Source organism: Oncorhynchus tshawytscha, unplaced genomic scaffold (assembly GCF_018296145.1).
Source record: "Oncorhynchus tshawytscha isolate Ot180627B unplaced genomic scaffold, Otsh_v2.0 Un_contig_1626_pilon_pilon, whole genome shotgun sequence".
Classification (NCBI taxonomy): domain Eukaryota; kingdom Metazoa; phylum Chordata; class Actinopteri; order Salmoniformes; family Salmonidae; genus Oncorhynchus; species Oncorhynchus tshawytscha.
This window is the reverse complement of record NW_024609597.1, coordinates 57454-82500: the sequence shown is the minus strand read 5'-3', so window position 1 is coordinate 82500 and position 25047 is coordinate 57454. Positions and strand designations below refer to the sequence as shown.

General features: G+C 41.6%; 1 protein-coding gene across 6 annotated transcripts in view; it reads right to left on the bottom strand.

The window, feature by feature from the left end:
* LOC121845237 (NACHT, LRR and PYD domains-containing protein 1a-like) overlaps positions 1 to 24627 on the bottom strand; it is a 42580-nt gene extending 17953 nt beyond the window's left edge. For 2 of the 6 annotated variants that reach the window (XM_042316146.1, XM_042316147.1), the window contains exons 1-2: positions 24502 to 24627; positions 12822 to 12901 (exon numbers count right to left, since the gene is read on the bottom strand). In XM_042316146.1, the coding sequence (XP_042172080.1) occupies positions 12822 to 12880 (59 nt within the window). In that variant the 5' untranslated portion in view covers positions 12881 to 12901; positions 24502 to 24627. The other 4 variants (XR_006082462.1, XM_042316145.1, XM_042316148.1 and 1 more) reach the window with 4 other exon arrangements.
* Positions 24628 to 25047: the final 420 nt, after the last annotated feature.

Below are 25047 nucleotides of genomic sequence, written 5' to 3'. Positions count from 1 at the left end.
AGTCACACCCTGACCTAACCAAAATAGAGAATAAAAAGGCTCTCTAAGGTCAGGGCGTGACAGTACCCCCCCGCCCCGAAGGTGCGGACTCCGGACGCAAAACCTGATTCTATGGGGAGGGTCCCGGTGGGCTTCTAGCCTCGGTAGCTGCCCCGGTTCGGGATGTAGACCCCGCTCTGCTCGCGGATCCCTCCGCTTCCGTGAAGCCGGACCGTGGACCGCCGCCGGAGGCTCCAGACCGTGGATCGTCGCCAGGGGAATCGGAGCGCCGACCATCGCCGGGGAATCGGACTGCCGACCGTCGCAGGAGGCTCCAGACCGCCGTCCGTCGCTGGAGGCTCGGGTGCGTGGAGCTAACACAGGATGTACCGGGCTGGGGAGACGCACAGGATATATTGGACCGTGGAGGCGCACTGGAAGTCTGGAGTGTAGGCCTGGCACAACGCGTCCTGGACAGATAACAACCTTCGCACGGTAAATGTTGGGAGCTGGCACAGGGCGTCCTGGGCTGCGGAGGCGCACTGGAGACACGGTGCGTAGAACTGGCACACATTGTACCGGAACGGTGACACACCTCAGGGCGAGTGCGTGGAGGAGACACAGGACGTACCGGACTGGGGAGGCGCCCTGGAGGCCAGATGCGTGAAACTGGTGCATATGACACCGGACTGATGTCACGCTCCTCAGCACGCCTGCTCTGCAGCGCTCTCAACGCCAACACCTCCCTCCGGAATCTTTCGTCGAGTTCCTCACTCGACTCCCTGACTGGCTCTGGTTCACCCCTCGGCTCCGCCCGACCACTCCGTTTTCCTTCCCCTCCAAAAAGTATTTTTCAGGCTGTCCTTTGGGCTTCCGTCATGGCCGCGAACCCCGGTGTCATTGTTGTTGCTCCTTCTCTGCCTGCTTCCATGGCAGGCTTCTGTCTCCTGCCATGATTTTGTCCCACGTCCAGGATGTTCCCCACTCCTGGCTTTCCTCCCAGGACCAGGATCACTGCTCCCCCTGGGCACGCTGCTTGGTCCGTGGGTGGTGGGATCTTCTGTCAGGTTCGTCTGAATGAGTGGACCAAGGCGCAGCGTACATAGAGTTCCACATGTTTAATAAATGTGAAACTCACCAAAAACAATACAGAAGAAAACGAAACCTGACGTTCTGGGCTGCTCACAGGCAGCTAAACAAAAACAAGATTCCACAAACAACAAGTGGGAAAAGGTTGCCTAAATATGATCCCCAATCAGAGACAATGATAGACAGCTGCCTGTGATTGGGAACCATACCAGGCCAACATAGAAATACAAAAAAATAGGGTACCCACACTAGTCACACCCTGACCTGAACAAAATAGAGAATAAAAAGCTCTAAGGTCAGGGCGTGACACCCATAATGAAAAAGCAAAAAACAGTTGTTTGTTTTACATTCTTGCAAATTAATTTAAAATGAAATATCACATTTGCATAAGTATTCAGACAATTACTCAGTACTTTGTTGAAGCACCTTTGGCAGCGATTACAGCATTGAGTCTTCTTTGGTATGACGCTACAAGCTTGGCACACCTGTATTTGAGGAGTTTCTCACATTCTTCTCTGCAGATCCTCTCAAGCTCTGTCAGGTTGGATGGGAAGCTCCGCTGCACAGCTATTTTCAGGTCTCTCTAGAGATGTTAGATCGGGTTTAAGTCCGGGTTCAAGGACATTCAGGGAAGCCACTCCTGCATTGTCTTGGCTGTGTGTTTAGGGTCGTTGTCCGGTTGGAAGGTGAACCTTCACCCCAGTCTGAGGTCCTGAGCGCTCTGGAAGCAGGTTTTCATCAAGGATCTCTCTGTACTTTGCTCCGTTCATCTTTCCCTCGATCCTGACTAGTCTCCCAGTTCTTGCCGCTAAAAATATCCCCACAGCATGATGCCGCCACCACCATGCTTCACCATAGGGAATGTGTCAGGTTGCCTCCAGACATGACGCTTGGCATTCAGGCCAAGGAGTTAAATCTTAATTTCATCAGACCCATTGAATCTTGTTTATCATGGTCTGAGAGTCCTTTATGTGCCTTTTGGCAAACTCCAAGCAGGCTGTCAGGTGCCATTTACTGATTGAGGCCACTGTGTTCTTGGGGACCTTCAATGCTGCAGAAATGTTTTGGTACCCTTCACCAGATCTGTGCCTCCACACAATCCTGTCTCGGGGCTCTACGGACAATTCCTTTGACCTCATGGCTTGGTTTTTGCTCTGACATGCACTGTCAACTGTGGGACCGTACATAGACAGTTGTGTGCCTTTCCAAATGATGTCCAATCAACTGAATATACCACAGGTGGCATCCAATCAAGTAGCAGAGACATCTCAAGGACGTACCTGACACACACGAGTCTCAAAGCAAACAAGGTATTTCATTTGTTTGGGGGCTGTAACGTAGCAAAATGTTTGTGATGATGCCGTCTTGCTGAGATTGTAATTGAATTTGAAAAGAAGTGGACGGCACTTAACCACAGGAGTCGACCGAACAATTAAATCATAATTGAAAAGGCAAAGGTGCAACACTCACTCAGCATTAAGTAACTAATTAGTGACTGTTTTCTTGCGCTTTTCTATAGGATTTTAAAAAGCTGCATTATTGTGTTTACTGGAAAAATCTGCTATTAGGGAACTCTGTCCTCTATCACAATTAAATCTCTTGTGAGAAGACAGGAAATTATATTTACCTGCTCTAGCGCCATCTGGAGGTGTAACTGTGGATGAAAAGATACCTTGATTACGTATGCTCCTGGAGACATTTTGTCACTTGACAGACCATCCGTTTCATTAAGAAGTGGGCATATACAGTAGTATTTAAAGTGAGCTAGGTTACACTGCAGGCAAGATCCAATGCTGCTACTACTACTTATTTTACTACTGCTACTACTACTACTACGTATTTTACTACTGCTAATCCTGCTACTACAAAACTCAGCAAAAAAAGAAAGGTCCATTTTTCAGGACCCTCTTTCAAAGATAATTCATAAAAATCCAAAATACTTCACAGATCTTCACTGTAAAGGGTTTAAACACTGTTTCTCATGCTTGTTCAATGAACCATAAACAATGAATGAACATGCACCTGTGGAACGGTCCTTAAAGGCACTAAAAGTTTACAGACGGTAGGCAATTAAGGTCACAGTTTTGAAAGCTTAGGACACTAAAGAGGTCTTTCTACTGACTCTAAAAAACACCAAAAGAAAGATCCCCAGGGTCCCTGCATATCTGCGTGTACGTGCTTTATACATGCAGCAAGGAGGCATGAGGACTGCAGATGTGGCCAGGGCAATACATTGCAATGTCCGTACTGTGAGACGCCTAAGACGGACAGCTGATCGTCCTCGCAGTGGCAGAACACGTGTAACAACACCTGCACAGGATCGGTACATCCGAACATCACATCCGCGGGACAGGTACAGGATGGCAACAACAACTGCCTGAGTTACACCAGGAACGCACAATCCCTCCATCAGTGCTGAAACTGTCCGCAATAGGCTGAGTTAGGCTGAACTGAGAACTTGTAGGCCTGTTGTAAAGCAGACATCAGACATCACCGGCAACAACGTCGCCTATGCACACAAACCCACCGTCGCTGGACCAGACAGGACTGGCAAAAAGTGCTCTTCACTGACGAGTCGCGGTTTTGTCTCACCAGGGGTGATGGTCGGATTCACGTTTATCGTTGAAGGAATGAGCAATACACCAAGGCCTGTACTCTGGAGCGGGATCGATTTGTAGGTGGAGGGTCCGTTATGGTCTGGGGCGCTGTTTCACAGCATCAACGGACTGAGCTTGTTGTCATTATAGGCAATCTCAACGCTGTGCGTTACAGGGTTGACATCCTCCTCCCTTGACATCCTCCTCCCTCATGTGGTACCCTTCCTGCAGGCTCATCTTGACATGACCCTCCAGCACGACAATGCCACCAGCCATACTGCTCGTTCTGTGTGTGATTTCCTGCAAGACAGGAATGTCAGTGTTCTGCCATGGCCAGCGAAGAGCCTCAATCCCAATCCCAATGAGCACGATCCTGTACGAATGTCCCTTACCTTAAAATTGTGTCATAGTGGTTGTTTTGAAGGGTTAAAAGGTCAGATCTATTCAAAACTTCATATGTGTGATTAGGAAACCCTCATGAACTGTAAATCAGTCATTTCTCCCAACAGATGTCAAAGAAACGCTCTCTCACACACACACACACACACACACACACACACATACACACACAGCAAGGATGGAGTGACAAAGTGCGGTGCTTAAAGACACTCAGAGCCTGCAATGGCATTACCATAATCTCTAGGCTGTGCCGAGTTCAACAAGTTCAAAGAGATGCCCCGCTTGACCATAGCTCGCTCAGTCTGAGTGCAGCGACCGTGAAAAAAATGTCAGGTGCTTTTGGGTGACAGTGGGAGAACCGTTAGGGTGAGAAGCACAATTCGACCTCAGGAACGTTCCTGAGGTCCTGCCGATCTGTGCAAGCCTAACCTTGACCGTGTGTCATTAACCCTTTACAGTAAAAACTTTTTTCATCTCAGATTACAATGACATCTCTCCCCATAGGAATACAAAAAAGTCACATCTTTCCAAAACTTCATATGTGTGATTAGGCAACCCTCATGAACTGTAAATCAGTCATGTCTCCCATCAGATTTCCAAGAAAAACTCACACACACACACAGCAAGAATGGAGTAACACAGTGTGGGGCTTAGAGACACAAAAACAATAGTTACTTTTGTTCAAACTATCAAAGAACCGTTAGACCTAGAGCTCTGAAACTTTAGAAACCTGTTATAGAGCTCAGGTTGATAGTGCACGGTGAGTTGTGGCTCTAGAAGGTTCTCAGACTGAGAAACAGCCTCGTACATTTTCAATAACTTCAATTCATTTTGACCATTACGAAAATGACGATATTTAGAAAGGTCCCAGAGTCGCAAGACTAGGTGCATAGAGACGGACCCCAACGTTTCTGTCCGATAGCTCATTCAAGGACCCTGTAGCAACGCCCAGAAAAAGTGGATTTTCAGCACCAATTAAGGTCGCTGCTCAGGCTCCAAATGACCTATCGAGCCGAAACTTGGGATTCGAGGTCGCCTCAGCTAGGCCTACACATAATGTCAGAACTGGACCCGCAGCTAGATAGTAACTACGTGTTATATGTTTTTATAATGGTTTAAACAGAAGGTGCTGTGAATTTTGGGCCTGCTCTGAAATATGTGATAATTGGCTTATAAACGAGTTGGAAAAAGTGGGTGTCAGTTTGTATCAGTTTGGTGTCAGAAAGATATCTAATTGACTGATGGACACTGACATGCTGGTTGACTTTTGTACATTTGCAATATGATTAAACAGTGAGGTACCAAAATGACAATCTGAAATCAACACCAACGAGCGATGGAGAGGACCTAGAATCCCTGCCCGGCCATCCAGTCAATTTCACATTCCTGCAGTTTTTTTGAGCATGTCAAATTTGTGATGGTAAATGCCCATTAAAACATATTTCAAATGGACAGCCGTGCGCCTGGTGATTGGAACGGGTTACCAGGTTAACATTTTTATAATGGTTTTAAATGTCTTTGGGTGTGTGCAAGGGGTCCATGGTTGGGTAGGGAGCACCCCCATCCGTCCCAATCCAATAGGGGTGCCCCTAGTCATTTTGGACATTTTTCAAAAACCGTTAAAAAACGACACAGTCCCACTTCTCTCATGGCACCATCGAGCAATGGAGAGGAACCACTATCACTGCCTGGCCATCCTGAATTCATCAGGCAAGTAAATTTTGCATTTCTGCAGGAGTTTAGGCTATGTTTCATGTTTTGGGTTACCAGGTACGATTTTCAAAACAGTTTTAAATGCTTTTAGGGGGCATCCAGACTTCCATGCCCGATATGGGAGCACTATACTACGGCCCCAAATCAATGGGGGCTGGCCCGAGTGATTTATGGAGGTTTTAAAAATGGATGTCTGTACTCAATATGATTCAACAGTGAAAAACATCACCAAATGGATATGATGAAATCAACACAATGAGCGATGGAGAGGAACCACTATCACTGCCCGGCCATCCAGAGTTCATCAAGCCAGTCAATTTTGTATTTCTGCAGTATTTTTGAGCATGTCAAATTCGTGATGGTAAATGCCCATTGAAACATATTGCAAATGGACAGTGGTGTACCTGGTGATTGGAATGTGATACCAGAAGCACAATTTTAAAATTGTGTTTAATGCCTTTAGGGGGAGCAAGGGGTCTACAGTTGGGTAGGGAGCACCCCCACCCGTGCCCATCCAATAGGGGGCACCATGCTAGGTAAAGCTCCGCCTTATCTCAGTTCACTGGTCACGATGGCAACACCCAATCGTAGCACGCGCTCCAGCAGGTGTATCTCACTGATCATCCCTAAAGCCAACACCTCATTTGGCCGCCTTTCGTTCCAGTTCTCTGCTGCCTGTGATTGGAACGAATTGCAAAAATCGCTGAAGTTGGAGACTTTTATCTCCCTCACCAACTTCAAACATCTGCTATCTGAGCAGCTAACCGATCGCTGCAGCTGTACATAGTCTATCGGTAAATAGCCCACCCATTTTTACCTACCTCATCCCCATACTGTTTTTATTTATTTACTTTTCTGCTCTTTTGCACACCAATATCTCTACCTGTACATGACCATCTGATCATTTATCACTCCTGTGTTAATCTGCAAAATTGTAATTATTCGCCTACCTCCTCATGCCTTTTGCACACAATGTATATAGACTCCCCTTTTTTTCTACTGTGTTATTGACTTGTTAATTGTTTACTCCATGTGTAACTCTGTGTTGTCTGTTCACACTGCTATGCTTTATCTTGGCCAGGTCGCAGTTGCAAATGAGAACTTGTTCTCAACTAGCCTACCTGGTTAAATGAAGGTGAAATGAAAAAAATTACACTTGTCATTTTGGTAGTTTAAAAAAAAAAAGAAATAGTTATTTTCGACTTTTGACTTCCTATGAAATCATATTGCAAATGGACAAAACATATGCCTTATGGACAAGTAAAAAAAATAATAATAATAAAATTTGACAAAAGTATGTTCATACAGGTCTTATACATGTGTAATTGAAATAAAAATCGAAAGAATTCCAAAAAACGGTCCAGAATGCACTTTTTTAAGGTGGTGATAAGTTTTTGAAAAATGTTTCAAATTTTCAACATTTTTCTCTTGGGTCTTGACTTGTGCTACATTTGCAATATGAAAAATGACGGTGGAGCGCACTCGCCATCTATTGGATTTTTGTTCCACTTGGCATTTGCCATATGACATTTACAATCAGCTTTGAATGAAACTATGTCCAATTCAGTGGTATTGTACATTGTGTATATGTTTCATACGGTACCAATATGATCCCATTCATTTTTGCCCATTTCAGGGGGTGATCCTTTACACATGTTAAGTTTTCTGAAAATAAATGCAGTTGACAGTGAGAGGACATTTCTTTTTTTTGTTGTGTTTACTACTACTACTACTACTACTACTACTGCTGCTGCTACTCCTACTGCTCCTACTCCTACTACTACTGCTCCTACTCCTACTCCTACTCTGACTACTGCTCCGACTACTGCTCCGACTACCGCTGCTACTACTACTACTACTGTTACTACTACTGTTACTACTACTGCTACTACTGTTACTACTACTGTTACTACTACTGCTGCTACTACTACTTCTTTACTGCTGCTACTACTCCTACCATGCTATTATGATGACTGTTACTAATTTAATGTAAAACTTAAATGTAAAATGTTAATATTACTACTAGTTCTATTGTAACTCCTCCTCTCTCTGAGTTTCAGTTACCTGGTAGTGAAACAAGGCGGTTCCATACACTTTAATTTACTACTACTACTAATTACAACTAGTTCTATTGTAACTCCTACTCTCTCTGTTTCAGTTACCTGGTAGTGAAACAAGGCGGTTCCATATACTTTAATTTACTACTACTACTAATTACAACTAGTTCTATTGTAACTCCTACTCTCTCTGTTTCAGTTACCTGGTAGTGAAACAAGGCGGTTCCATACACGTTCATTTTCAGGACCGCCATGTTCTTCCAGAAGAAGATTCACTTCTTCAACAACAGTTTTTAAACGCAACTGAAATGTCGGCATGTAGTTTGTATAGGAATCATAATCCACAAACTCTGCATTCTAAAAAAAAAAAAGCAGAAGTATCAAGTCAAGCAGAATTGTATGTGATTTCTATATGTTATCAAGGTAGCATCACAAAGTATTGACCTGTGTTAACACATTTCCTCTCTCATGTCATATTTATTAGCCTACCTCTGGATCTATGTGATGTTCATCTGTTAGATCGGTGGAGAGGGTGTATTCTTGGTCCCGGGTTAGTCTACAGTTAGGATTTATTTCAATGTAGATTTCTCGGTCTCCATTCCTTGTCCTCCTTGTCTTACACACCTTGAGAGGATTGAAAATGGTTTGGAACACACAGTCATAATGAGGTAGCACTGCCTGAAATATGGAAGCCCAAATGTCACCTTCTGACCTTGAGGATGTCCTCTTGGGTTTGCGAGCGAGACCCCCACAGTTTTCAATTCCCTATTTACAGTTACATTACCCCCAAAAATGCTTTTCTGTGGAAAAAGGTGAGTTCAACAGTGCGAGTTTGATTGAATTCCAACCAAAGAGGAGTTTGACAACTCGGATCTACTAACCTCATCAATGTCAACATTTCTGGGCAGCAACAACACACTTAGGGTGGAATTATTGTTATCATCTGGGAGTTTGTAAAATAGTAGCACCAGAGCACGGATAGGAGAGACAGGAGCTTCCTTATCCTTGGTGATACCATATTTGCTGAATTGAGTGATGTTTAATATGACATGAGTTTCTCTTGTCTCATGGTGATGGAGAAACTCCATACTGTCATCATCAGTCACATGGGCTACAGACAGGAAGTCACATCCACCCTCTAGGAGAGAAAGAGAACATTAGTCTTCTGTTCAGATGACAATGACAACTCAGTAGTGGAGTAGTGATGCTACTGATGGTGATTAAGAATACATAGGCTATTAAGTAATACTTAAGTAGCTTTTGGGGGTACCTGTACTTTACTATTTATATTTTTGAAAACTTTTACTTTTGCTTCACTGCATTCCTAAAGAAAATTATTTTCCCCCGACACCCAAAAGTACTCATTACATTTTGAATGCTTAGCAGGACAGGAAAATGATCTAATTCACACACATATTAATTTAAGAGAACATCCCTACTGCCTCTTCTCTGGTGGACTCACTAAACACTCATGCTTAATTTGTAATGATGGTTGAGTGTTGAAGTGTACCCGTGGCCAACTAAATTTAAAAAACTGGAAAATGTTGCCGTCTGGTTTGCTTTATATAAGGAATTTGAAATAATTTATACTTTTACTTTTGATACTTAAGTATTAAGTATAAGCAGTATTTTAGCAATTACATTTAGTTTTGATACTAAAGTATATTTAAAGCCAAATACTTTTAGACTTTTACTTAAGTGGAATTTTACTGGGTGACGTTCACTTTTACTTGAATCATTTTCTATTAATTTCTTTACTTTTACTTCAGTTTGAAAATTGGGTACTTTTCCCACCACTGATTACCTCTGTGGAAATGTATTACTTACCAGAATGAATCTCACAGTGTGGAAGGTGGAGTTGACTGACAGACCCCTTAACGCATGTAAACATGAACAGGGGTCCTGCAGGTCTCTTGCCTCTCTGGGATAGAAGCATCCTGTCCCAGGGGACTGTCCTATAGAGCACCTCTGCCTCTCCCTCCATCCTAAACACCAGGCCTGTTATACTGCACTGGAACAGACCTGCATGGGGGCACTGGAAACTAGAGCAAAAAAATGAAGAATTTCATTTTGAGAGATTTCCTGGATTTAAGGTATTGTCCTTCTTTTAAACAAACTACCAACGATAACATTAAATATGTCAAGTTACCGGTACTCTCCCCTGTTGTCCTGATCATGCATTTCAGGTGTAAATTCATCTGGAGAACTCTAAAATGTAGAAACAATAGATAGTGTAATTCAACCGATAGTGTGAAGAATAGTTTTTTTCACCATACGACGCCCTCTGCTCTACTCTAACCCTGGAAACCCCATCCTGCCTCTCTCTCACCAGACATTTCTGAACGCCGGCCCCATGGGCACCCTTACACCATCCCACTTCTTTCCCCAACACAACACATTCCTTTGTCTCATGGCCTTCTGCACACTTCTCACTCCTAGGAACCTCCCTCCTACACTCTGTCCATGAGCTTGACACCTGTAACAACGTAATGTATTCGGCACAAAAGCTATCAATATCTCAAATATCCTAACTACACTCTCCTGTTTCTCCACTCACGCCACCCTGTCTGCAGGGGTCCACTTTCTCCAAAAATGTCACTCCTGCTGTCACAGACTCATCTTTATCCTGACCATCGATGCAATCCTCAGGCTCTGAGGACTTCAACACACCTACCACCTCTCATAATTCACCTCCAGACCTCGATCCGGTGTACAGCTCACTCTGCTTACACTTTCTACCATTCTTCTTCGACAAACCATATCCCATTTTTCCACCATCTTCTACCGATTCAATCTCACCCTCTTCCTCTCTCTTCAACCTCCTCTGCCTCTCCTTTTCCCTCCCTTCCTCCTCCGTATTCCAAGAGTACATCTCCATTTGTCACACACACACACACACACACACACACACACACCACACACACACACACACACACACACACACACACACACACACACACACACACACACACTAAAATAACAAAGATAAGATATAAGGAAGGAATAGACATACTGACTGCTAATATAAAACAAAGACCATAAATATATATTCATACACACACACACACTGTATGTGGTTAGTTCACAATAACGTTGGACCCTTCTGAAATGCCACTAGTCTTACCTTGATGACCAGTGCCCTAGTCACCTCCCTCTGCCTCTCCAGATGGTGATGCTTCTCTCCAGACCGGGTCAACCTGGACACAGGAAACAGTCATACACTGTTCTGTTCCCCTACACCACCACCACATGCTGTGGTCACTACACTGTTCTGTTCCCCTACACCACCACCACATGCTGTGGTCACTACACTGTTCTGTTCCCCTACACCACCACCACCACATGCTGTGGTCACTACACTGTTCTGTTCCCCTACACCACCACCACCACATACTGTGGTCACTACACTGTTCTGTTCCCCTACACCACCACCACCACATACTGTGGTCACTACACTGTTCTGTTCCCCTACACCACCACCACCACTACATGCTGTGGTCACTACACTGTTCTGTTCCCCTACACCACCACTACATGCTGTGGTCACTACACTGTTCTGTTCCCCTACACCACCACCACATGCTGTGGTCACTACACTGTTCTGTTCCCCTACACCACCACTACATGCTGTGGTCACTACACTGTTCTGTTCCCCTACACCACCACATGCTGTGGTCACTACACTGTTCTGTTCCCCTACACCACCACCACCACATGCTGTGGTCACTACACTGTTCTGTTCCCCTACACCACCACCACCACCATCACATGCTGTGGTCACTACACTGTTCTGTTCCCCTACACCACCACCACCACTACATGCTGTGGTCACTACACTGTTCTGTTCCCCTACACCACCACCACCACTACATGCTGTGGTCACTACACTGTTCTGTTCCCCTACACACCACCACCACATGCTGTGGTCACTACACTGTTCTGTTCCCCTACACCACCACCACATGCTGTGGTCACTACACTGTTCTGTTCCCCTACACCACCATCACATGCTGTGGTCACTACACTGTTCTGTTCCCCTACACCACCACCACATGCTGTGGTCACTACACTGTTCTGTTCCCCTACACCACCATCACATGCTGTGGTCACTACACTGTTATGTTCCCCTACACCACCACCACATGCTGTGGTCACTACACTGTTCTGTTCCCCTACACCACCATCACATGCTGTGGTCACTACACTGTTCTGTTCCCCTACACCACCACCACATGCTGTGGTCACTACACTGTTATGTTCCCCTACACCACCACCACCACCATCACATGCTGTGGTCACTACACTGTTCTGTTCCCCTACACCACCACCACCACCACCACATGCTGTGGTCACTACACTGTTCTGTTCCCCTACACCACCACCACCACCATCACATGCTGTGGTCACTACACTGTTATGTTCCCCTACACCACCACCACATGCTGTGGTCACTACACTGTTCTGTTCCCCTACTACACCACCACATGCTGTGGTCACTACACTGTTCTGTTCCCCTACACCACCACATGCTGTGGTCACTACACTGTTCTGTTCCCCTACACCACCACATGCTGTGGTCACTACACTGTTCTGTTCCCCTACACCACCACATGCTGTGGTCACTACACTGTTCTGTTCCCCTACACCACCACATGCTGTGGTCACTACACTGTTCTGTTCCCCTACACCACCACATGCTGTGGTCACTACACTGTTCTGTTCCCCTACACCACCACATGCTGTGGTCACTACACTGTTCTGTTCCCCTACACCACCACTACATACTGTGGTCACTACACTGTTCTAAATTAATTTCCATCAGTTTATGAGGATGATGTTTTACATTCTAATAGAGTTGTTAAAGGGGAAATCCACTGCTTTTACAGTTGATTATCTCTCTAGCACCACACCAGTAGACTCATATAATCAGTTTCACCAGTGACTACATCGTTTTAATACCTGACAAATATACTCAATGTCCACTTACATTCCAGAAGAGGTGCTGGGGAGTTTGGCGCTCTCTGCCTCTGCTGGCATCTGTTCCATCTCAGAAGCAGCTACCAGCTCCTACACACACACACACACACACACACACACAGTCTTGTCAGCAGTCTTTTCTATTGAAAAGCCTACTTTGCACACAAAACACACATGACACTAACTGCTTGATATCAAATCAGGTTAGGGTCTAGGCCTGTAATACAACTTCATGGATGAGACAGTCACTGTGTCTCTTGACAACATCTCTTGATTGAAATCACTAAACTTCACCATTTAAAATGTAGATTATATCAGCCTTCATCACTCCTGTGAGTGCTAGCTATGAATTCAGAGGATATTACTGTGTTATAAATTCATAGGATATTACTGTGCTATGAATTCAGAGGATATTACTGTGTTATAAATTCATAGGATATTACTGTGCTATGAATTCAGAGGATATTACTGTGTTATAAATTCAGAGGATATTACTGTGTTATAAATTCATAGGATATTACTGTGCTATGAATTCAGAGGATATTACTGTGTTATAAATTCATAGGATATTACTGTGCTATGAATTCAGAGGATATTACTGTGTTATAAATTCATAGGATATTACTGTGCTATGAATTCAGAGGATATTACTGTGCTATGAATTCAGAGGATATTACTGTGCTATGAATTCAGAGGATATTACTGTGCTATGAATTCAGAGGATATTACTGTGCTATGAATTCATAGGATATTACTGTGCTATGAATTCATAGGATATTACTGTGCTATGAATTCAGAGGATATTACTGTGCTATGAATTCAGAGGATATTACTGTGCTATGAATTCAGAGGATATTACTGTGCTATGAATTCATAGGATATTACTGTGCTATGAATTCAGAGGATATTACTGTGCTATGAATTCAGAGGATATTACTGTGCTATGAATTCATAGGATATTACTGTGCTATGAATTCAGAGGATATTACTGTGCTATGAATTCATAGGATATTACTGTGCTATGAATTCAGAGGATATTACTGTGCTATGAATTCATAGGATATTACTGTGCTATGAATTCAGAGGATATTACTGTGCTATGAATTCAGAGGATATTACTGTGCTATGAATTCATAGGATATTACTGTGCTATGAATTCAGAGGATATTACTGTGCTATGAATTCAGAGGATATTACTGTGCTATGAATTCAGAGGATATTACTGTGCTATGAATTCAGAGGATATTACTGTGCTATGAATTCATAGGATATTACTGTGCTATGAATTCATAGGATATTACTGTGCTATGAATTCAGAGGATATTACTGTGCTATGAATTCATAGGATATTACTGTGCTATGAATTCATAGGATATTACTGTGCTATGAATTCAGAGGATATTACTGTGCTATGAATTCATAGGATATTACTGTGCTATGAATTCAGAGGATATTACTGTGCTATGAATTCAGAGGATATTACTGTGCTATGAATTCAGAGGATATTACTGTGCTATGAATTCAGAGGATATTACTGTGTTATGAATTCATAGGATATTACTGTGCTATGAATTCAGAGGATATTACTGTGCTATGAATTCATAGGATATTACTGTGTTATGAATTCATAGGATATTACTGTGTTATGAATTCAGAGGATATTACTGTGCTATGAATTCAGAGGATATTACTGTGCTATGAATTCATAGGATATTACTGTGCTATGAATTCAGAGGATATTACTGTGTTATGAATTCATAGGATATTACTGTGCTATGAATTCAGAGGATATTACTGTGCTATGAATTCAGAGGATATTACTGTGCTATGAATTCAGAGGATATTACTGTGCTATGAATTCATAGGATATTACTGTGCTATGAATTCATAGGATATTACTGTGCTATGAATTCAGAGGATATTACTGTGTTATGAATTCATAGGATATTACTGTGCTATGAATTCAGAGGATATTACTGTGCTATGAATTCATAGGATATTACTGTGTTATGAATTCATAGGATATTACTGTGTTATGAATTCAGAGGATATTACTGTGCTATGAATTCAGAGGATATTACTGTGCTATGAATTCAGAGGATATTACTGTGTTATGAATTCATAGGATATTACTGTGCTATGAATTCAGAGGATATTACTGTGCTATGAATTCATAGGATATTACTGTGTTATGAATTCATAGGATATTACTGTGTTATGAATTCATAGGATATTACTGTGTTATGAATTCATAGGATATTACTGTGTTATGAATTCATAGGATATTACTGTGCTATGAATTCAGAGGATATTACTGTGCTATGAATTCAGAGGATATTACTGTGTTATGAATTCATAGGATATTACTGTGTTATGAATTCATAGGATATTACTGTGTTATGAATTCATAGGATATTACTGTGCTATGAATTCAGAGGATATTACTGTGCTATGAATTCATAGGATATTACTGTGCTATGAATTCATAGGATATTACTGTGCTATGAATTCAGAGGATATTACTGTGCTATGAATTCATAGGATATTACTGTGTTATGAATTCAGAGGATATTACTGTGCTATGAATTCAGAGGATATTACTGTGTTATGAATTCATAGGATATTACTGTGCTATGAATTCAGAGGATATTACTGTGCTATGAATTCAGAGGATATTACTGTGCTATGAATTCAGAGGATATTACTGTGCTATGAATTCAGAGGATATTACTGTGCTATGAATTCAGAGGATATTACTGTGCTATGAATTCATAGGATATTACTGTGCTATGAATTCAGAGGATATTACTGTGCTATGAATTCATAGGATATTACTGTGTTATGAATTCATAGGATATTACTGTGCTATGAATTCATAGGATATTACTGTGTTATGAATTCATAGGATATTACTGTGCTATGAATTCATAGGATATTACTGTGCTATGAATTCATAGGATATTACTGTGTTATGAATTCAGAGGATATTACTGTGCTATGAATTCAGAGGATATTACTGTGTTATGAATTCATAGGATATTACTGTGCTATGAATTCAGAGGATATTACTGTGCTATGAATTCATAGGATATTACTGTGTTATGAATTCAGAGGATATTACTGTGCTATGAATTCAGAGGATATTACTGTGTTATGAATTCATAGGATATTACTGTGTTATGAATTCAGAGGATATTACTGTGCTATGAATTCAGAGGATATTACTGTGTTATGAATTCATAGGATATTACTGTGCTATGAATTCATAGGATATTACTGTGCTATGAATTCATAGGATATTACTGTGTTATGAATTCAGAGGATATTACTGTGCTATGAATTCAGAGGATATTACTGTGTTATGAATTCATAGGATATTACTGTGCTATGAATTCAGAGGATATTACTGTGCTATGAATTCATATGATATTACTGTGTTATGAATTCAGAGGATATTACTGTGCTATGAATTCAGAGGATATTACTGTGTTATGAATTCATAGGATATTACTGTGTTATGAATTCATAGGATATTACTGTGCTATGAATTCAGAGGATATTACTGTGCTATGAATTCAGAGGATATTACTGTGCTATGAATTCATAGGATATTACTGTGTTATAAATTCATAGGATATTACTGTGTTATAAATTCAGAGGATATTACTGTGTTATAAATTCATAGGATATTACTGTGTTATGAATTCAGAGGATATTACTGTGTTATAAATTCAGAGGATATTACTGTGTTATAAATTCATAGGATATTACTGTGTTATGAATTCAGAGGATATTACTGTGTTATAAATTCATAGGATATTACTGTGTTATAAATTCATAGGATATTACTGTGTTATAAATTCATAGGATATTACTGTGTTATAAATTCAGAGGATATTACTGTGTTATAAATTCATAGGATATTACTGTGTTATGAATTCATAGCTAGATTAGAACATAGACATGTTCAGGTCGGCCTAAGAGAGGGGTGACCTTGATCATATATTGTTAAAATGAGAGGCTGCCTGGATCTTTAACTTAAAGACCCTTGCTCCCTTGGGTCTCAACGTAGACTTTGATCTGAAGCCATTCTTGTGATTATTGTGACTTTGCCATTGTAATTGTTTGTAAGCTTGTGTAGTCAAATGAATCTATGATCGTATGCTGTCCATTTGTTGTTTGTATGCTGTTGTTTGTATGACATTTTAATATTTGATAATGAACCAATGATATTAGGCCAGTCTTGGCCATGATTACAGACACCTGTGTCTTCTGACACTACATAAACGAGTCATCCCGCAGTGTTTGTGATTATACCCTGATGAAGACAGCTTGGCTGTCGAAACGTTGGTAATTAAATTATTGTATCTGAGCTCCTAGAGTGTCTCTTTTATTTTCAAGTGTTCTACTCCGCTAGCCAGCACCTCTAGCCAGCACCTCTAGCCACCAGCACTAACCAGCACCTCTAGCCACCTCGCCTAAATAGGTGTGCGTTTCTTTTCTTCTAGAAAGGCCTATTACATCACATGTTGTACATCACTTTTTCCCGTTATTCCCGCTACTTTGATCCAGTCAACCTTTTTAAGGGACGTTTACAGATCAAATAGCAACATACTAAGTTTTCCTTCAAACTATTTTCCTACCATGGATGGGTCAATTTTCAGACAACCAGATGTGCAGAGTGAAAGATATACAGTAACTACCAGATAGCAGAGTGAAAGATATACAGTAACTACCAGATGGCAGAGTGAATGATATACAGTAACTACCAGATAGCAGAGTGAAAGATATACAGTAACTACCAGATAGCAGAGTGAAAGATATACAGTAACTACCAGATAGCAGAGTGAATGATATACAGTAACTACCAGATGGCAGAGTGAATGATATACAGTAACTACCAGATAGCAGAGTGAATGATATACAGTAACTACCAGATGGCAGAGTGAAAGATATACAGTAACTACCAGATAGCAGAGTGAATGATATACAGTAACTACCAGATGGCAGAGTGAATGATATACAGTAACTACCAGATGGCAGAGTGAATGATATACAGTAACTACCAGATGGCAGAGTGAATGATATACAGTAACTACCAGATGGCAGAGTGAAAGATATACAGTAACTACCAGATAGCAGAGTGAATGATATACAGTAACTACCAGATGGCAGAGTGAAAGATATACAGTAACTACCAGATGGCAGAGTGAAAGATATACAGTAACTACCAGATGGCAGAGTGAAAGATATACAGTAACTACCAGATACAGTAATATGGATGTTGTCGGTCATTTTACGTTTTTAGTCTCCTCCATGTTGTTTTTTTTACTGTGAAGTTTATTGTTACACACACACACACACACACACACACACACACACACACACACACACACACACACACACACACACACCTTTATATCTAACTAGCTCCACTACCTATTTGCCATAAGCTACAGGAAAATGTGTGCCCTCAGGCCTGGACGGAAGCAAAGTAATTCCGCTACAGAATTACCTAACTCTGCAAATCGCACTACTGAGTGATTTAAAAAGTGATAGTCAATCGATCAATGATACAATAATACTCTTAGCAAAAATGTTTATCTTTAATTTACAATATGTAGAATGTATGAGAATAGAAAGGTTCAGAACTTTTGTGAAACATCACAATTGAAAAATATACAGCAAAGAGAAATCAAAACTGGGTGGTGATCAGAGATAGATGGGAGGGGTTGAGGGGAGCTGAAGGATGAGACTGGGTGGTGATCAGAGATAGATGGGAGGGGTTGAGGGGAGCTGAAGGATGAGACTGGGTGGTGATCAGAGATAGATGGGAGGGTTGAGGGGAGCTGAAGGATGGGACTGGGTGGTGATCAGAGATAGATGGGAGGGGTTGAGGGGAGCTGAAGGATGAGACTGGGTGGTGATCAGAGATAGATGGGAGGGGTTGAGGGGAGCTGAAGGATGGGACTGGGTGGTGATCAGAGATAGATGGGAGGGGTTGAGGGGAGCTGAAGGATGGGACTGGGTGGTGATCAGAGATAGATGGGAGGGGTTGAGGGGAGCTGAAGGATGGGACTGGGTGGTGATCAGAGATAGATGGGAGGGTTGAGGGGAGCTGAAGGATGGGACTGGGTGGTGATCAGAGATAGATGGGAGGGGTTGAGGGGAGCTGAAGGATGGGACTGGGTGGTGATCAGAGATAGATGGGAGGGGTTGAGGGGAGCTGAAGGATGGGACTGGGTGGTGATCAGAGATAGATGGGAGGGGTTGAGGGGAGCTGAAGGATGGGACTGGGTGGTGATCAGAGATAGATGGGAGGGGTTGAGGGGAGCTGAAGGATGGGACTGGGTGGTGATCAGAGATAGATGGGGGGGTTGAGGGGAGCTGAAGGATGGGACTGGGTGGTGATCAGAGATAGATGGGAGGGGTTGAGGGGAGCTGAAGGATGAGACTGGGTGGTGATCAGAGATAGATGGGAGGGGTTGAGGGGAGCTGAAGGATGGGACTGGGTGGTGATCAGAGATAGATGGGAGGGGTTGAGGGGAGCTGAAGGATGGGACTGGGTGGTGATCAGAGATAGATGGGAGGGGTTGAGGGGAGCTGAAGGATGGGACTGGGTGGTGATCAGAGATAGATGGGAGGGGTTGAGGGAGCTGAAGGATGGGACTGGGTGGTGATCAGAGATAGATGGGAGGGGTTGAGGGGAGCTGAAGGATGGGACTGGGTGGTGATCAGAGATAGATGGTTAAATTTGAGGGGAGCTGAAGGATGGGACTGGGTGGTGATCAGAGATAGATGGGAGGGGTTGAGGGGAGCTGAAGGATGGGACTGGGTGGTGATCAGAGATAGATGGGAGGGGTTGAGGGTAGCTGAAGGATGGGACTGGGTGGTGATCAGAAATAGATGGGAGGGGTTGAGGGGAGCTGAAGGATGGGACTGGGTGGTGATCAGAGATAGATGGCAGGGGTTGAGGGAGCTGAAGGATGGGACTGGGTGGTGATCAGAGATAGATGTTTAAATTTGAGGTTAGCTGAAGGATGGGACTGGGTGGTGATCAGAGATAGATGGGAGGGTTGAGGGTAGCTGAAGGATGGGACTAAAAACAAACAAAAGATAACTATTGTAAAATACATTGTGTCCATAGAATGTATAAAGTATGTATGAGCCTAAGTGTTGTTGTCCTTTAGTTTACTCCAATTAGGGAGGTTGGTAGGGTTAGGGGAAATAATCAAGGAAAATGTGTTGTATTGTAGATATGTTGTGGTAGAGTAGTGTGTAATAATGTGTTGTAGATATGTTGTGGTAGAGTAGTGTGTAATAATGTGTTGTAGATATGTTGTGGTAGAGTAGTGTGTAATAATGTGTTGTAGATATGTTGTGGTAGAGTAGTGTGTAATAATGTATTATAGATAATTTGTAGTAGAGTAGTGTGTAATAATGTGTTGTATTGTAGATATGTTGTGGTAGAGTAGTGGGTAATAATGTGTTGTATTGTAGATATGTTGTAGTAGAGTAGTGTGTAATAATGTGTTGTAGATATGTTGTAGTAGAGTAATGTGTAATAATGTGTTGTATTGTAGATATGTTGTAGTAGAGTAGTGTGTAATAATGTGTTGTAGATATGTTGTAGTAGAGTAGTGTGTAATAATGTGTTGTAGATATGTTGTAGTAGAGTAATGTGTAATATGAAGCCAGCTAGATGATCCAGCTCCTGTCGGGGATGGGCACCTTGGCAGTGGGGGCTCCCAATCAGAATCGGAGGGACTGTGAAATAAAGACACAGAAACACATTATATTAGAGTAGGGAACGTAAATCACAAAGGTGAGGTTCTGTTACGTTCCATGTTTAGATAAAATACATATAATATTTACAGACACACACACACCCAAATGAAAAGCCATGTGGCACCACAACAAACATTTCATTACTGAATATCTATATATATATGTGTCAAATATTTCAAACAACGGCATGAGAATTACTTACCAATCGAGAATGGGATCTTCACCATGCAGAAACATGTCCTCAAATTGAGAGTCCAAACTTGACACACAATCTTTCGCCGAAAAGCATTTTTTAAATCTGACATTGCGGTTGGATTAAGAAGAAGAAGTTATGCTTTTAAATTATGTTAGATATATGTATTTACAAGAACGTTTAATATTACGAATTGTGTATTTAGTATCTTTGCGCTATGCTATTTCACCAGATGTTAGCCTATGATTCAACCCTGATTTACTGTCAATGACAAGAGAGTGAAAGTGTCAACATTGCTTTGATGAAACAGGAAACACAGTTGTGTACGTCTCAAATGGCATCCTATTTCCTACACAGTTCACAAATGTTTCCTTATGTGCCCTGGTCAAAAATAGTGTACTACAAAGTGAACAGAGGGCCATTTGGGACGCTGCAAGAACTCTTCTCACACACACACACCTTTATCTCTAACTAGCTCTACTACCTACTGTATCTCCTCTCTACTCTCTGATTCTATATCTCCTCTTTATCTCTAACCAGCTCTACCACCTATTGTATCTCCTCTCTGATTCTCTAACTAGCTCTACCACCTATTGTATCTCCTCTCTGATTCTCTAACTAGCTCTACTACCTATTGTATCTCCTCTCTGATTCTCTAACTAGCTCTACTACCTATTGTATCTCCTCTCTGATTCTCTAACTAGCTCTACTACCTATTGTATCTCCTCTCTGATTCTCTAACTAGCTCTACTACCTATTGTATCTCCTCTCTGATTCTCTAACTAGCTCTACTAAGAATTGTATCTCCTCTCTGATTCTCTAACTAGCTCTACTACCTATTGTATCTCCTCTCTGATTCTCTAACTAGCTCTACTACCTATTGTATCTCCTCTCTGATTCTCTAACTAGCTCTACTACCTATTGTGTCTCCTCTCTGATTCTCTAACTAGCTCTACCACCTATTGTATCTCCTCTCTGATTCTCTAACTAGCTCTACTACCTATTGTATCTCCTCTCTGATTCTCTAACCAGCTCTACCACCTATTGTATCTCCTCTCTGATTCTCTAACTAGCTCTACCACCTATTGTATCTCCTCTTTATATCACGTTTCAGGAGAAGACCCAGAAGCAGACGTGTCGAAGTAACAACAGTTTATTACATAGACAGGGGGCAAATCGACAGGTCAAGGGCAGGCAGTGATCCATTACACAGATCAGACTCCGAAAGGTACAGAACGGCAGGCAGGCTCAGGGTCAGGGTAGTCAGAATGGTCCAAACCGGGAAAGGTAGAAAACAGGAACTATAGAGATAGACAGGAGCAAGGGGGAAACCGCCGGTAGGCTTGAGGAACAAAACAAACTGGCAGCAGACAAACAGAGAACACAGGTATAAATACACAGGGGATAATGGGGAAGATGGACGACACCTGTGGAGACAGGTGGAGGGGTGGAGACAAGCACAAAGACAGGTGAAACAGATCAGGGTGTGACACTTTCTCTCTAACGACCTCTACTACCTATTTGCCATCTCTTTACTCTAAGCTACAGGAAAGTGTGTGCCCTCAGACCTGGAGGGAAGCAAAAATCATTCCGCAAACATGAATAGCAAAGCACCCGTTGATGACTGACCAATCAGCCGACCAATCAGCCTGCTATCAACCCTTTGCAAACTTTGGGAAAAGATTGTGTTTGACCAGATACAAATGTATTTCACAGTAAACAAATTAACAACTGACTTTCAGTATGATAATAGGGAGAGACACTCAACATGTACAGCACTTACACAGATGACTGATGATTGGCTGAATGAAATTGATCATAAAAAGCTTATGGGAGTTGTTTTGTTAGACTTCAGTATTATGGATCACAATCTAATGCTGAAAAAGCTATGTGTCAGGGCTTTATATCCCCTGCTATATTGTGGATTGAGAGTTACCTGTCTAAAAGAACACAGAGGGTGTTTTTTAATGGGAGCAATCTCAACATAATCCAGGTAGAGTCAAACATTTCCCAGGGTAGTTTATTAGACCCCTTATCTTTTAAATCTTTACTGATGACCTGCCACTGGTTCTGAGTGAAGCCTGTGTATCTATTTATGGTGATGCCTCAACATTATACACGTCAGCTACCACAGCAGGTGAAATCACTGCAACACTTAACAAATAGCTGCTGTCAGTTCTACAATGGGGGCAAGTAATCAGCTAGAACTAAATATTTCAAAAACTAAAAAGCATTTTATTTGGGACAAACCATTCACTAAACCCTAAAACGTCAACTAAATCTTGTGAAGAATAATGTGGACATTGAGAAAGTTGTGGGGACTAAACTGCCTGGTTTAACCCTGGATTGTAAATGTTTATGGTCAAACCATATTGATGCCATGGTAACTAAGATGGGGAGAGGTCTGTAATAAGTAATACAGCGATGCTCTGCATTCCTGACATTATATATAAACAAACCAAGTTCTACAGGCCCTAGTTTGGTCGCACCTGGAATACTTTCCAGTCATATGAAAGAGGGAAGTAGGCAAATTACAATTGGCCCTGAACAGAGCATCTCGTCTGGCCCTTAAATGTACACTGAGAGCCAACATTAATAATATGCATGTCAATCTCTCCAGGAGAGATTGACTGCATCACTACTTGTCTTTGTGAGAACTATTGATATATTGACATTTCAGAGCTTAATTAATAACCGAACTGTCTGGTTAAGTGACTAGTGCTCAGCTCAGACACCCATACAAACCCCACAAGACATGACACAAGAGGTCTCTTCACAATACCGAAGTCCAGGACAGACTACGGAAACACACAGTACTACACAGAGCCACGATTACATAGAAATCTCTTCCACGTCCTGTAACTAAGTCAAGCAGTAAAACCAGATAAAACTACACTTTACCGAACAGCATGGACTGTAAAAAGACAAACACACTGGCACACAGACACACATACATTTTAATATTGTTACTTTCTCTATTATTGATTTTGTATTGTAGATATGTTGTGGTATTGTAGTGTGTACTAACGTGTTGTATTGTAGATATGTTGTGGTAGAGTAATGTGTCATAATGTGTTGTGGTAGAGTAGTGTGTAATAATGTGTTGTAGATATGTTGTGGTAGCGTAGTGTGTAATAATGTATTGTAGATATGTTGTGGTAGAGTAGTGTGTAATAATGTATTGTAGATATGTTGTGGTAGAGTAGTGTGTAATAATGTATTGTAGATATGTTGTGGTAGAGTAGTGTGTAATAATGTATTATAGATATGTTGTAGTAGAGTAGTGTGTAATAATGTGTTGTATTGTAGATATGTTGTAGTAGAGTAGTGTGTAATAATGTATTATAGATATGTTGTAGTAGAGTAGTGTGTAATAATGTGTTGTGTGAAGTACTGTTTTATTGTATATAATTGTGTATTAGTGATTGGAACCCAAGAAGAGTAGCTGCTGCCTTGACAGGAACTAATGTGGATCAAGAACAAATACAAATTCTACCTGTTGTATCTAACAGATATTTCTGAGGTGGGTATTAGTTCTGAATATCTTTGAATATTCTAATAAAAATAATGTACATTTAAAAAATAAAACGTTTTAAATAATAACTCAATGTTTTAAATACATAACATTCTTGACAATGTACTTTAGCTCATTACTTAACTTTAGTGAGGTGCACATGAATAAAGAGATTTAGAAAATAAAGATTCTTACCTTGCTAATAACAGAAGTTAACCTTGTTGTTCTCAGAGTCTATGTTGGGCTAGTGATCTTCTGCTTTTACTGTCAATGAGAACAGAGTGACTGTCAACAATGCTTTGATGAAACAGGAGACACAGGTGTATATGTCTCAAATGGCACCTCCTACATAGTTCACTAATGTTTCCTTATGTCCTCTGGTCAAAAATAGTGTACTACAAAGTGAATAGGGTGCTGTTTATATGAGAATAGGATGCCATTTATAATAGAATAGGGTGCCATTTATAAGAGAATAGGGTGCCATTTATAAGAGAATAGGGTGCCATTTATAAGGGAATAGGGTGCCATTTATAAGAGAATGGGGTGCCATTTATAAGAGAATAGGGTGCCATTTATAAGAGAATAGGGTGCCATTTATAAGGGAATAGGGTGCCATTTATAATAGAATAGGGTGCCATTTATAAGAGAATAGGGTGCCATTTATAAGAGAATAGGGTGCCATTTATAATAGAATAGGGTGCCATTCATAAGGGAATAGGGTGCCATTTATAAGAAAATAGG